The sequence below is a fragment of the Macaca fascicularis genome, chromosome 1 (genome assembly GCF_037993035.2).
Source record: "Macaca fascicularis isolate 582-1 chromosome 1, T2T-MFA8v1.1".
Lineage (NCBI taxonomy): Eukaryota > Metazoa > Chordata > Mammalia > Primates > Cercopithecidae > Macaca > Macaca fascicularis.
The window spans coordinates 117,191,535-117,204,855 of NC_088375.1; the positions used below are offsets into that span (position 1 = coordinate 117,191,535).

The 13,321-nt window shown below is 43.6% G+C and overlaps 1 protein-coding gene across 11 annotated transcripts in view; it reads left to right on the top strand.

Moving 5' to 3' along the window:
* VTCN1 (V-set domain containing T cell activation inhibitor 1) overlaps positions 1-13,321 on the top strand; it is a 95,038-nt gene that overhangs the window by 27,097 nt on the left and 54,620 nt on the right. Inside the window, exons 1-2 of one of the 11 annotated variants that reach the window (XM_045364801.3) lie at positions 4,369-4,554; positions 9,071-9,241. The exons of 9 other annotated variants lie outside the window; for them this stretch is intronic. In XM_045364801.3, coding sequence (XP_045220736.1) covers positions 9,195-9,241 — 47 coding nt within the window. In that variant the 5' untranslated portion in view covers positions 4,369-4,554; positions 9,071-9,194. Of the gene's footprint in view, positions 1-4,368; positions 4,555-9,070; positions 9,242-13,321 lie in introns of those variants that run through there. One more of the 11 variants, XM_065547204.2, reaches the window with a different exon arrangement.

Sequence of the window (13,321 nt, forward strand, 5' to 3'; positions counted from 1 at the left end):
AGAAAACACTGGACTTAAAACTGGTGATATTTGATCAATGATTGGAGGGGCAGGTAGGATGCTGCAGAATAAGAGTAGATGAGGCAAAGGGCAGATCCTGGAATGACTTCCATGTTTCTGGATTGGGTGCAGTGAGTTGGGGACAAGGAAGAGAGAGGAGATCTAGTTAATGTGTTGAGCTTGAGATTCCCCTGGGACCTTCAGACAGGGATGCTCCCTGGGCAGCAGAAGGCATGAGGCTAAAACTAGGAGAAGTCAGGGCTGGGGATAGACATCTGAGTGTCAATAGCTCAAGGGCAAGGAATAGTCATAGTGGGTGGCTTCTAAGGAGAGCACATGGAGGGAGAGAAGCAAGGGGCTGGGATGGAGAGCTGAAGAACACCAACATTCAAGGGTGGGCAGAGGAAGAGGGGGGGTCAAGGAAAGAGCTGAGAATAAATGGCAAGAAAGGTAGCAAGAGGTCAGGATAGAGATTAATGAATGTCAACAGAGCGGAGTCTCATGGAACACGCAAGGCTGGTGATCCATAAACATTTGCCCTGTTTCATCTGAAATCACTGGTGACAATGGGATTGATAAAAACATCACAGGAAGGAAGCTACTGAGTAGAGAAGGAGCAGGGATCTTTCTACCAGAGGAAGGTGGATGAAGTAGAGAACGAGGGAGCCTGGAACAAGGAGGCTCAGGGAGTTTGCTTTGGAATTTTGGTTTCCCATTTCTCCTAAGTTTGCCAGCTGGTGCCTGGCTCAGACATCTCAGACCCTGATGGTCGGGGAAAACAGTGCCGAGCAACACCATGGAAGCTTGTCTGGTAAGAAAATCTTGCTTGAGCCTGGGCTGAGGAGATCTCAGCACAGGCCATATTGGTGTCCAACTTTCAGCTTCCCTGAGCCTATAAAATCTGAGCCTTCAGAACCTTCTGAGTCCATCCTGTGAACAGGACAGGAATCTGCAAAATAAGATAAATTGTACATTGGAAGAAAGACTTAAATAGGTGGCACCTGTGTTCCTGCCCCCATCGGGGGTAGACGATTTTCTGAGCGTTACGCTTTTCCCCCCGTCTCCACCTGTTGCAATGCTACTCATTTCTTTCCATGTTCAGCTCAAATGCCACCTCCACTTCGAAGTCTTACAGGATTTTTCTAGTTGCCATCAGTTGCCCATCTTATGTTCAGAGTCAGCCATGTTTATGAATATCTGTTCCTGGTGCCTGTTTCCCTCACCAGCGTTCACTACTTGAGGGTTGGGACTCTGTCTTGCTCATTGTGGTAGGGAGGCAATGCAGCACTATGGCTATGCATCTGGATTCAAATCCTTGTTCCACCATGAACATTCACCCTCCAAGAGCTTCAATTGCCCTATCTATGAAATGGGGCAGATAATAGTACCTAACTCCTAGGGCTGTATGAATGACATGTGATAATTATGTACCTGGCACATCCTAAGAACTCCATAAATGTTAGCTATTGCTATACTCATTACTTGCAACTCCCTCTACAATCCATGGTACTCGGTTGGCTCTCCATAAAAATTTGTTAAGCTCAATTTCACGACTCCACTGGCACTTCTGACCCTGAAATAGATGTCGCAGTGAGGGTATACTTTGGATTAATTGCCCCAGGGATCTCTTAAATTCAGTTAGCTCTAAAAGAACTCTGGAGTTCTCTAGATTCTTATTCTACAAAATAATAATAATAATAATAATAGAGTCCACCACACCTTTTGTTGTCATGAGAATACTCGTAGAGTTCTGTAGATTCTTATTCTACAAAAGAAAAGAAAAGAAAAAAAGATAATAATAAAGTCCACCACACCTTTTGTTGCCATGAGTCTGAGACACACTCCTTCTCTAAACCTGAGGATGCTAGGATTTAGACTTATTAAATGTCTGACTCTTTTAATTCCAGTATAGAGCATTAAAAGCTGGTGGCGAAGAGCTTCAGGGTGGGTGAGGTGCATCTGGGAGGTCCTAGTGTGTACAAGCTCAGCGTCTAGATCTCTGCCGAGGCACTGCTGACACCAAGAACAACAACCTCAGGGGCCAGTTGGAGCGATGTGACTATGACCAAGCACGTGGTAATGCTTAATTAGCTCAACTGTCTCATAGTCCTAATTATCTCCATTTCATAGATGCAAATGTTGAGGCAAATTACCTTGCTCAATGTCTCCTAGGCAGCCAGTGGCAGGAACCAACCTGTTACTACCTAGTCTTCTATACTGACTTTTATTGAAAAATTACCTTTCTAATCAGCTGTGCTTATTCTCTTGCTACTTAAGCAGAACCCTTCATCAGTGGCAAAAAACGCACCTCCTCAGTTACTGTCATGGCAGAAAAATTCTTAGCTGGCCAAGGGCAGAGCTCTTCCCAGAATTGGCTGGAAACTGTGGATTGTTGGTCTGTGTTGCTTCAGGCAGCTGCTCTAGATGAATGAGTGCAGGAGTAAGGAGTGACTGAAACTCAGTGAGAATTATATGCTGGCCAGGCACCGTGGCTCATACCCGTAATCTCAGCAATTTGGGAGGCCGAAGCAGGTGGATCACTTGAGCCCAGGAGTTCAGGAGTTTGAGGCAAGCCTGGGCAACATGGTGAAACCCCATCTCTACAAAAAATACAAAAATCAACAAGATGTGGTGGTATATACCTGTAGTCCCAGCTACTCGGGACTGAGGTGGGAGAACTGCTTGAGCCTGTGAGGTTAAGGCTGCAGTGAGCCTTGGTGTTACTGTACTCCAGCCTGGGTAAGAGAGCAAGACCTCTCTCTCTCTCTCTCTCTCTCTCTCTATATACACACACACACACACACACACACACACACACACACATATAAAATATACAAAAAATATATTATATATTTATATAAATATATATATTTATATATATATATATTTAAACTCCTTCTTAACTTAAAAATTCAGAAAGTCAGAACACCTTATTTTGTCAATGGGATAATCAGAATAAAGTACGCAGCTTGTCCAAGGGCCATGCATTTAAAGAATGGTAGAACAGGGTTTCTTTTTTTTTTTTTTTCTTTCTTTTTTTTTTTTTTTTTTTTTTTTTTGAGATGGAGTCTCACTCTGTTGCCCAGGCTGAGTGCAGAGGCACAATCTCGGCTCACTGCAACCTCTGCCTCCCAGGTTCAAGTGATTCTCCTGCCTCAGCCTCCCAAGTAGCTGGAACTACAGGCGCCCGCCACCACGCCTGGCTAATTTTTTGTATTTTTAGTAGAGACGGGGTTTCACCGTAGTAGCCAGGATGGTCTCGATCCTCTGACCTCGTGATCCGCCCACCTCGGCCTCCCAAAGTGCTGGGATTACAGGCGTGAGCCACTGTGCCCGGCCAAAACAGGATTTTTCAATGATCTTACATTGCCCAGGGACCCTAGCTAAGAACTGTGTTGAGTGGCCGGGCGCCATTTAATCCTAGCTAACACGGCGAAACCCCGTCTCTACTAAAAAAAAAAATACAAAAAATTAGCCGGGCGTGGTGGCGGGCGCCTGTAGTCCCAGCTATACGGGAGGCTGAGGCAGGAGAATGGTGTGAACCCGGGAGGCGGAGCTTGCAGTGAGCCGAGATCGCGCCACTGCACTCCAGCCTGGGCGACAGAGTGAGACTCCCTCTCAAAAAAAAAAAAGAAAAAAGAACTGTGTTGGACCCTAGCAGACCACATTTTACCCAAGCACCAAGAATCCACAAATCTGAGAGACCCAGACTTCATACATACTTACTTTTGCCATATGAAAGTGTGGAAATAACGTGGATACTGGAGTTGGTCTGATCTGTGGATGTATTCCAGCTCTCCACTTCCTAGCTGGGTGACCTCAAGGAAGTTACTTAACCTCTCTGTGTCTTCATTACCTTATCAGTAAATTGGGCATTAATAATAGTAGCACCTAGGTCACAGGGCTGTTATAAAGACTAAGTGAGTTAATGCAAGTAAAGCGCTCAGAGCAGCGTCTTGTAAGTAGCACTTTATGTGTTAATTACTCTCAAATTATTCCCTCCAGTGTTTTTGCAGAAAACAGAGACTTGGAGGGAGGGAGAGGAATAACAAGTCCAACAATAGCAGCTGGACTTAAGGACATTTTCTGTCTGGAATCTTTTGAGATTTCAATGGATTCAGATATCCTCTTTCTAATCCTTGTGCTGTGAGGTGTGGGAAATCCTCTGCCACCTGAGGTGGTGAACTAGATGAACCCTAAGGCCTTCCCCATCCAAACTTAATGTTCAAAGTATGGTCTTCCAACCAGCAGCATCCACACCACCTGGGAATTATTAGAAATGCAAATTTTCATCCCCCCCATCCTGCAAAGAATCAGAAATTCTGGGGGCAGGGCCTGGTAATCTGTGGTGTAACAAGACCTCCAGGTGATTGTCTGTATTAGCAGCCTCTCTGTGCTCCCTGATTCCTCCAGAAAAGCACAAGGATTTAATGCAGACAGATATAAATTTCACCTGGGATCATTTATCATTGCACATTCTTCTTTAAGAAGTCTGCTACAGAGCTGCAGATGGGTCTCGATGAAAACAAAGGAAAAGCCATGAAGTTTCTACAGGTAAGAAACCCAGGCTACATTTCTCTCTGTATGCGCTTTTCACAATCCCAAACCATCCGCCTGCAATGCTTCTGATTTCCTATCACATCACTTCAGATGTGTTCCCGCTGCTGCCAGCACAGGGATCATGGGAGAGAGGGCAGGCAGGTTTCCTCCTTCTTTTTCTGCAATTTAAAATGAAAAATGTCATAGATAAAAACCATGAAAGATTTGAGAGACAGAGAGTGCATCCATAAAATGTAGGAATTGTCTCTTGTAGCTCCCCGCCTTGCCTCCTCATTGTGTTTTCTTGGCACCTCCACCCCCAGAATGGCCATTTCATACCTCTCTTCCCTCTTCAATCCTCTTACAATCCACATCCCTTCTCCCCAGCCCAGCCTCAGATGATTATCTTGTTCTACCCCTCACTGAGAAAAGAGAAACCAGCAGACAGGTACTCCTTCATCTTTTCACATCCGAAACTACCTGCTACACTCACCGGGTGCCCTTTTTCTCTGCCTCCCCTCCTGGTACCAGAGGATTTGCTCAGCTCCTATCAAAGGTCAGCCCCTCTGTGCTCTGGATCCATCTCATCTCCCAGCTCACAAACACCTCCTCCAGCCGACATCATCAATCTCTCCTCTGCACCTCTATTATCCCCATCAGCGTGCAACCCGTGTATCAGGATTTTCTGTCTTTAAAGAAAACCCTGTCTCGGTCCCACAACCTCTCCAGCTACCCACCCCATCTCTCTTTTTTTCCTTTTCAGCACTTGTTGCTAGTGTTGCCTGGAGTGAGTGTGCATCCTGGTTTTGTGGCATTGCAAAAGGAGAGTGAGGTAGAGGTTTCAAGCACAGGTTGGAGCCCGGTTGTCTGGGTCCATCCAACTCTGCAGTGAGCCGAGTCACACTTTCTAACTGTGTGACCTTGAGCAATTTAATTATCTTCTCTGTGCCTGGATTCCTCATCTGTAAAATGGGGATAATATTAGAATCTACATCATAAGATTGTAATAGGAATTAGATGAGCTAAGACATAAAGCGCTTAGCAACATATTCTTATTTCCTTTTCAACTTACTCTAGATGGATTTTGTCCCCACTATACCTAGATACTGTTCCTGTCAATGCCTCTCATCACCTCCACATGGCCGAGTCTAATGTTTACACCTCTGTTCTTATCTTGTCTTCACTTCAGCATTCAACACAGATGTCCCCACCACCTCCCTGAAGCTCTTTCTTTTGGTTTCCATGACACTACACTCCCCTGATCTGCTGCTCTCCCCCTCACTCCTGACATCGGCTGGTCTCTCAGCCTCCGTTTCTCTATATGTAGTTGCTGGTGGCAGCTTTTCTCCTCTGCTGCCCCCACGACTCAAAGCCACCAAGCTCTGCAGTCAGGTACAAGGACATACCCTTTCATCCGTTTCCTATATTTGGTGATTGACCCTACCTTTTGCCAAAAGACCTAAGTGTTCAGGAACAGAATATAACAGTATGGGAACAATTATCCTTTAAAGTGGTTGGCAGAAGCTTCATAAAGTCTTATGAGGCATGATAGGGTAAGTCATGTAATAGCAAGTACTGTGTGGGAGGGAATTTCTTTTCGCATCCAGAGGAGCCCCAGGCATAAGCCCTTAAAGCTTGAGATAAGTTTTCCAGACAGGTCCTGGTGGAAAGCCCTGAGGCAGGAGAGATTTGGACGAGGGAGGCAAGAAGCTGAGATTTGATTTCACTTCTGCTCATGCAAGGAAACTGCCTTCTAGCCTCTTCCTTCTTTCTTCCATTTGTTGAAGAGAGAACAAATATTAATGATTTTCTGCAGCCAAGAGAGAAGCAGCCAGATTTGATGGGAAAGTCATGGTGTCATTTTATTGGCCTTAGGCCAGGTGATCTTTGTCTAATGACCTTAATATGGGGTCATGGCAATTTAGCAAAACAAGCCAAGTTTTTAAGGCCCACCCCTGCCCCCCACAGTGGTCACCTTCACCTTGGGACCAGCTCTGTGGGTGCTTCCCCATAGAGGGGCTATATATCTCTTGGGTACTTACTCATGTCAGGCCCTTCAGAAGGACAGTATGCAAGGAATATTAGGGGCAGGCTTGCAAATTGCTGCTGGCTCAGAACCTAGGAACAAGACTGCATTTGTGAGTGGGATGTGTGCAGGGAAAGGGGGAGATCAGGATTCCAGAATTTCCCCTACACGGAGGGATTCCCCCACAGAGCCCTGGGGAGAAAGCCATAATCCTGAGTTACTGTGCCTTTCTGGTCAGCAGCTCTGTGGTGCTGCTGCACTGGGAGTCCCTCCTGCAGGCCAGGCTTTGTCTAAAGGTCTGGGCAGAGGAATTCTCTTGGGCAATGACAGTCTCACTCTCCACCAAGAGGCTGCTGAGGGGCTTTTGGGACAGTGATGTAAGCAAGCCCAGGAAGACATTTTCCCATGGACACAGCTTTGTAAGTTGGAGCTAGTTCCCTAAGTTACCCTCAAGAGTGCATTCTATACTATAGTTTTGCATTTATGATAGGATTATTTTCTACTATTTTCCTTTCCCATTGTAAATGTACAGAATTGTCTGGGCAGGGTGGTTTATACCTATAATCCAAACACTTTGGGAGGCCAAGGCAGGAAGATCACTTCAGCCCAGAAATTCGAGACCAGACTAGGCAACATGGAGAAACCTTGTCTCTACCTCCTGCACCCCACCAAACAAAAAACAAACCAAAAACATTAGCCTGGCATAGTAGCGGGGATTACGCCTATAGTCCCAGCTATTCAGGAGGCTGACATGGGAGGATTGCTTGACCCCGGGAGACTGAGGTTGCAGTGAGCTGAGATCACACCACTGCACTCCATCCTGGGTGACAAAGTGAGATCCTGCCTCAAAATAAATAAATGTGCAGAACATCTAAAACATTAGAATCCAACAGACGTCTGGGGCCTTGCTGGAAAAGTTAACCATCATCTGTAAATAGTGTTGTTGTAGGATCCTGTACAGAACTTCAAATAACCAACTTAAATGCAAACTTTGGAAAAGAGCCATTGGGTGATGGGAATACCTGAAGACTTCAGGTATTCCTGAAGAAGATCTATGTAGGCAGGCTTCATCTGGGTAAGGAGACAGAGAAGCTGTTCAAAGAGTAATGCTTTACCTGTCTCTTAGGTCTTGGAGTCCACCTAGCTCAGTGAGGAGGCCAGAGGAACATAATACTGAAGTCCTGGCTGGAGGTCATCTTCTCCTTGACACTACTCTCCGAACTTGGAAAGAATGGGGAGGGGGTACACTGGGATTTTTCTCAGAATTCTGTTTCCCAGGCTGGGTGGCAGCAGTGAGATCAGGGTTCATTGTAGCCTCGACCTCCCAGGCTCCAGCAACCTCCCAACTCAGCCTCCCAGGTAGCTGGGATTATAGGTACTCACCACCATGCCCGGCTACTTTATTTATTATACACAGTGTCTCCCTATCTTGTCCAGGTTGGTCTCAAAAACTCCTGGGCTCAAGCAATCCTCCCACTTCAGCCTCCCAAAGAACTGGAATTACAGGCATGAGCCACCATGACTGGCCCATAGTTCTATCCTTATAAATGACTCTTTCTGTTTGTTTGTTTTTGCCATTTTAAAGTCCAACTGTGAATAGTTTTTACATAGTTATTAATACAATGTGTGTGCTTTTGTGCTCTGCTTTCTCCATGAAAACTTTTTGTGTTAAAACAAAATTTTAAAGCAATTTTACAGTTAAAAGAATCCTTGTGGGCCGGGCACAGTGGCTCAAGCCTGTAATCCCAGGACTTTGGGAGGCCAAGGTGGGCGGATCACAAGAGATGGAGACCATCCTGGCCAACATGGTGAAACCCCATTTCTACTAAAAATACAAAAATTAGCCAGGCGTGGTGGCACATGCCTGTAGTCCCAGCTACTGGGGAGGCTGAGGCAGGAGAATCACTTGAACCCGGAAGACAGTGGTTGCAGTGAGCCGAGATCACACCACTGCACTTCAGCCTGGGCGACAGGGCGAGACACCTTCTCAAAAAAAAAAAAAAAAAAGAACCTGCGGCTGGGCGCAGTGGCTCATACCTGTAATTCCAGCACTTTGGGAGGCCAAGGTGGGTGGATCGCTTAAGGTCAGGAGTTCAAGACCAGCCTGGATAACATGGCGAAACCCCGTCTCTACTAAAAATATAAAAATTAGCTGGGCATGGTGGTGGGCGCCTGTAACCCCAGCTACTCAGGAGGCTGAGGCAGGAGAATTACTTGAGCCTGGGAGGCAGAGTTGGCAGTGAGCAGAGAACATGCCATCGCACTCCAGCCTGGGAGACAGAGTGAGACTCAGTCTCAAAAAAAGAAAAAGAAAAAGAAAAAGAAAAATGGTAATTTCAAAGGATTTGACCTAATATATATTCTTCTAGGGCATTCATTGTGCATATTAGCATATTAAAGGCTTTAAAAAATCCTATAGACTTAAAGAAATCTGTTTAATTGTGATTCACCCAATATTATGAAAATGTAATGCCTTTAAAAATAATACTTGTTAATATACATTAGGACACCTTCAAGAAACTAGGCACTGGGGTAATTACAAAAGAATAGAAGCCACGACGAGACAAAAGTATGTGAATGTGGGAGCCCAGGAGCAGCGTTTGGGGCCTTCTCACACCTTCCAAACTGGATGCAGATGCTGGCTGAGCAGATGCCCAGGAACCAAAGGACAGGCTGGTGTTTTTACTTCCCAGGAATGCCCTCCCATATCTGATATCCAAAGTCATCATATTTTTCAGGCCTTCCCCTTCTACAACAATGCTTTCTTGATTAACCTTGCCCCACATTGGCTTTTTTTGTAACTGACCTACGCTCTTTCCTCTCTCATAAAAGTATAGAGAGGATTCAGGAGGTGATAGGAATGGGCCACCCCATAGTTCTCAAATGACAGATATTAAATAAGCATGGGTATTGTTTTGACTGCCATCTCATTGTTATAATTTTAATTACTTTACCTTTCAGGGTGTTATTCTCATCTTAGTTTATAGATGTTCATTTCATTTGCTGATGACTACCAGGTGGGTGATGCCAGTGTGGATGTAGGAGGCGATGCAGCCCTAGGTTACCTATGCCTCTACAGAGACCACGGATGCTGAAGGCACAAGTAACCAGAATTTGAATTAATTTTTCTGCAGCCACTGGAGCCAAATGTCTAAGACAGGGAATGGAAATGTCGGATGGGGGTAGAATCAGAGTACAGTGAAACAATGGCTGGCCAGGACTAAATCCTTAGTACTTCTACTTTTTTTTTTCTTTTTTTACTCCACTGTCCCACTATCTGGAATCTTTCCCATGAGAGATCCTTTAACAGGCTTGTCTGTCATTCACATATAACACACAAGCCTTTATAAGGGCTGTCTGTCATTCACATGTTGTTAGTATGACCAATTCTCTAGAGAGTGAGGAGGCATTTTGACATCACTGTGCCAATCTGATCTGGTTACCTAGCAGTTGTTAGACGTGAATAGAAATAATCGTGATACTTCAGGGAAGTGGAAGATGAGAGTTGAAAGGTAGGGTGGGGGCGTCCCTAGGATAGCAACATTAATGTAATTAAAGTGGTTAACTGTAGCTGGGTAAGGTTGAAGTGACATTAAATGGGGCCCTGACAGTTTTGTGCTCCTGCAGTAGAAAGCAGTGCCCAGAGTGAGTATACCTACAGGAGAAATTCTTGGACTCTCAAGGGCATTGCTACAAACACCCAGTTACCAGGAGGCATAAGAACAAACCTTTTGCTTTCTCATGATGTAAATGGAAGTACAGCCCTTGATTTAGACTCACCGAAAAAGCAAACACTGGCAAACCTTGAACAAGCCATGCCATCTTCCAGATCCTTACCTCTCATTTTGTTACTGGTGGAGGGTGTCCAGGTTCTCAGCGTCTTGAACAAAGAATTGGACAAAACACACAAACAAAGCAAGGAAAGAATGAAGCAACAAAAGCAGAGAGTTATTGAAGATGAAAGTATGCTCCACACGGTGGGAGCAGGCCAAGCATAGGGGCACACGAGCCCTGTTACAAAATTTTCAGGGGCTTAAATACCCTCTAGAGGTTTCCATTGGTTACTTGGTGTACGCCCTATGTAAATGAAGAGGATGAAGTAAAGTTTCAAAGTCATTTACTCAGTGTACTCCCTAAGTAAATGGAGAGGATATTTCCTGCTATAGCTGAAGCGTTTCCATTTGACTTAGTTCTAGGAAGTCAGCATGAATGGGCCATATGCTCCCTGTCTCCAGACCCTATTCTCCTGCCTCAAATTTGTCTTCTATAAAAGTCAAAAAAATCCTAATAATATATCCTGGGTTCTCTGAGAGCAATGAGAAGGGGGAGGGGTGTGACCATTGCTACTTCTCTTTAAGTACATGATAAATCTGTTTTCTTGTATTTCTACATTGATATTTTCTAGTAGACAAATTACTAGGTCAATGAAATGCTTGACTTTTATGGGCTTAGCAAATAAGTACTTATAGTTTCACTAATACTGACCCCAACATATTGTACTTATCTTAATAAACATGTTGCGTGAAAGTAAATGATGATTTTCCGAGGCAGAAAGTATGTGAACTGCAAGAGAATCTTTTTAATATGGGTAGAGGCTCCTGCTAGCATCACAATTTTCTATCTTTAAGGCAAATAAAGTTGTAAAGAAGTGAGTTGCAAGATGGTGGCTTTCATTAGCATTCCCCAAAGGTGTCAAACTGTGAAGGAAGTATTCTGTTTATTCGAAAATTCTAGGGGCTCCAGGTGCTGCTTGCTTGGGCTCTCTGGGACTGAGGCTGCTCTCTAACCATTGCCTGGGGTAGCTTGTGAGCCATGTATCAACTTATGAAGAACATGCTTGCTCACTTAAATGAAGAAAAACAAGCTATCTATAATTTATAGCACATATTCACTTGGGTACTAGCTCTTTCTGTGAGAGTTCTTCTGAAAATGCAAACCACTAACCCAGGAAAGTATTTAAGTTACCAGCTTTATGAGAGCATTAAAGGGAGAGATGCCTGTTTGCCCAACATCTAAAAGAGTTAGATTGTACTCTTAAAAAAAAAAAGGCAGGGTTTTCTTTTTTAGAATATGTTTTCCTTGTTTGTTTTATAAGAATAATATTGGATTAGTGTGGAAAATTTGGAAAATACAAAAAAGCACAAAGGAAAAAAATCTCTATCAGTCCTAACCTAGAGATAACCACTATTTATATGTCCTTCCAGTCTGTTTTTTCCTCTCTCTCTCTCTCTATATATATATGTATTTAATACATAGTAAAATACTGTACATATTATTTTGGAAACTACTTTCTACTTATTGGTCTTATAAGTATTTCTCAAATAAATCTTCTATAATATGATTTTTTAACAAATGCATAGTATTGTCACTAATGATGAACCTTAATTCACTCATTAAGTTCCCTGTTGTTGGACATTTAATTGCCTTCAATTATTTGCCACAAATATTACATTTTTTTTATTTTATTATTATCATCAAGACACAGTCTCACTTTGTTGCCTCACCTAGAGCGCAGTGGTACCATCATGGCTCACTGCAGTCTCAACTTCCCAGGATCAAGTGATCCTCCCACGTCAGACTTCCGAGTAGCTGGGACTACAGGTGCATGTCAACATGCCTGACTAAATTTTTTAAATTTTTATTGAGGCAAGGCCTTCCTATGTTGCCCAAGCTGGTCTCAAACCCCTGGGCTCAGGCAATCCTCCCTACTCATCCTCCCAAAGGGTTAGGATTACAGGTGTGAGCCACTGCACCCAATCCTATTACATTAATTTTAATCAACACTATAGAAAACCTTGGAAATGCATCCTGTTGGTTCTATAGAATGAATTTCTAGAAATAGAATTACTGGATCAAAGTGGGCTGTGCATATCATAAGCCTTCTGATATATGTGGCCAAATTTTTCCCCTCTCCCCACACTAAAATTGGTACCAACTTATGCTCCTACCAACCATTTAGATGCCTTTAAGTATTAATTTTCACTAAAGTCTTTTTCCAGAACCAGCACTAACCCTGCCAACATATTGAAAAAGAAAATGACAAAATTTTAATTTAACATTTCCATCTTCTTCAATATTTGAGATTTTCTTTCTTGTTTCTTAGCCTCCTTTCTCTTTTTTCCCCACAGCTTAATTGAGGTATAATTGACAAAAATTCTATGTATTTAAGGAATACAATGTGATGATTTGATGTATATATACATTGTGAAATGATTACCACAATCAAGTCAGTTAACACATATACCACCTCAGTTATTTGTGTGTGTGTGTGCAGTGAAAACACTTAAGATCTGCTGTTAGCAAATTTCAAGTATACAATAAAATATTATTTTATTATTATTATTATTATTATTATTATTATTATTATTTTGAGATGGAGTCTTGCTCTCTCTCCCAGGCTGGAGTGCAGTGGTGTGATCTCTGCTCACTGCAACCTCCTCCTCCCAGGTTCAAACAATTCTCCTGTCTCAGCCTCCCAAGTAGCTGGTACTACAGGCGCCCGCCACCATGCCTGGCTAATTTTTGTATTTTTACTAGAGATAGGGTTTCACTATATTAGTCAGGCTGGTCTCGAACTCCTGACCTCAGGTGATCCACCCACCTCAGACTCCCAAAGTGCTGGGATTACAGGCATGAGCCACTGTGCCTGGCCTACAAAACAATATTTTTAACTACAGGCCCCATGTTGTATATTAGATCCTCAGAACTTATTACTCTTATACATGAAATTTTGTACCCTTTGACTAACACCTTTCC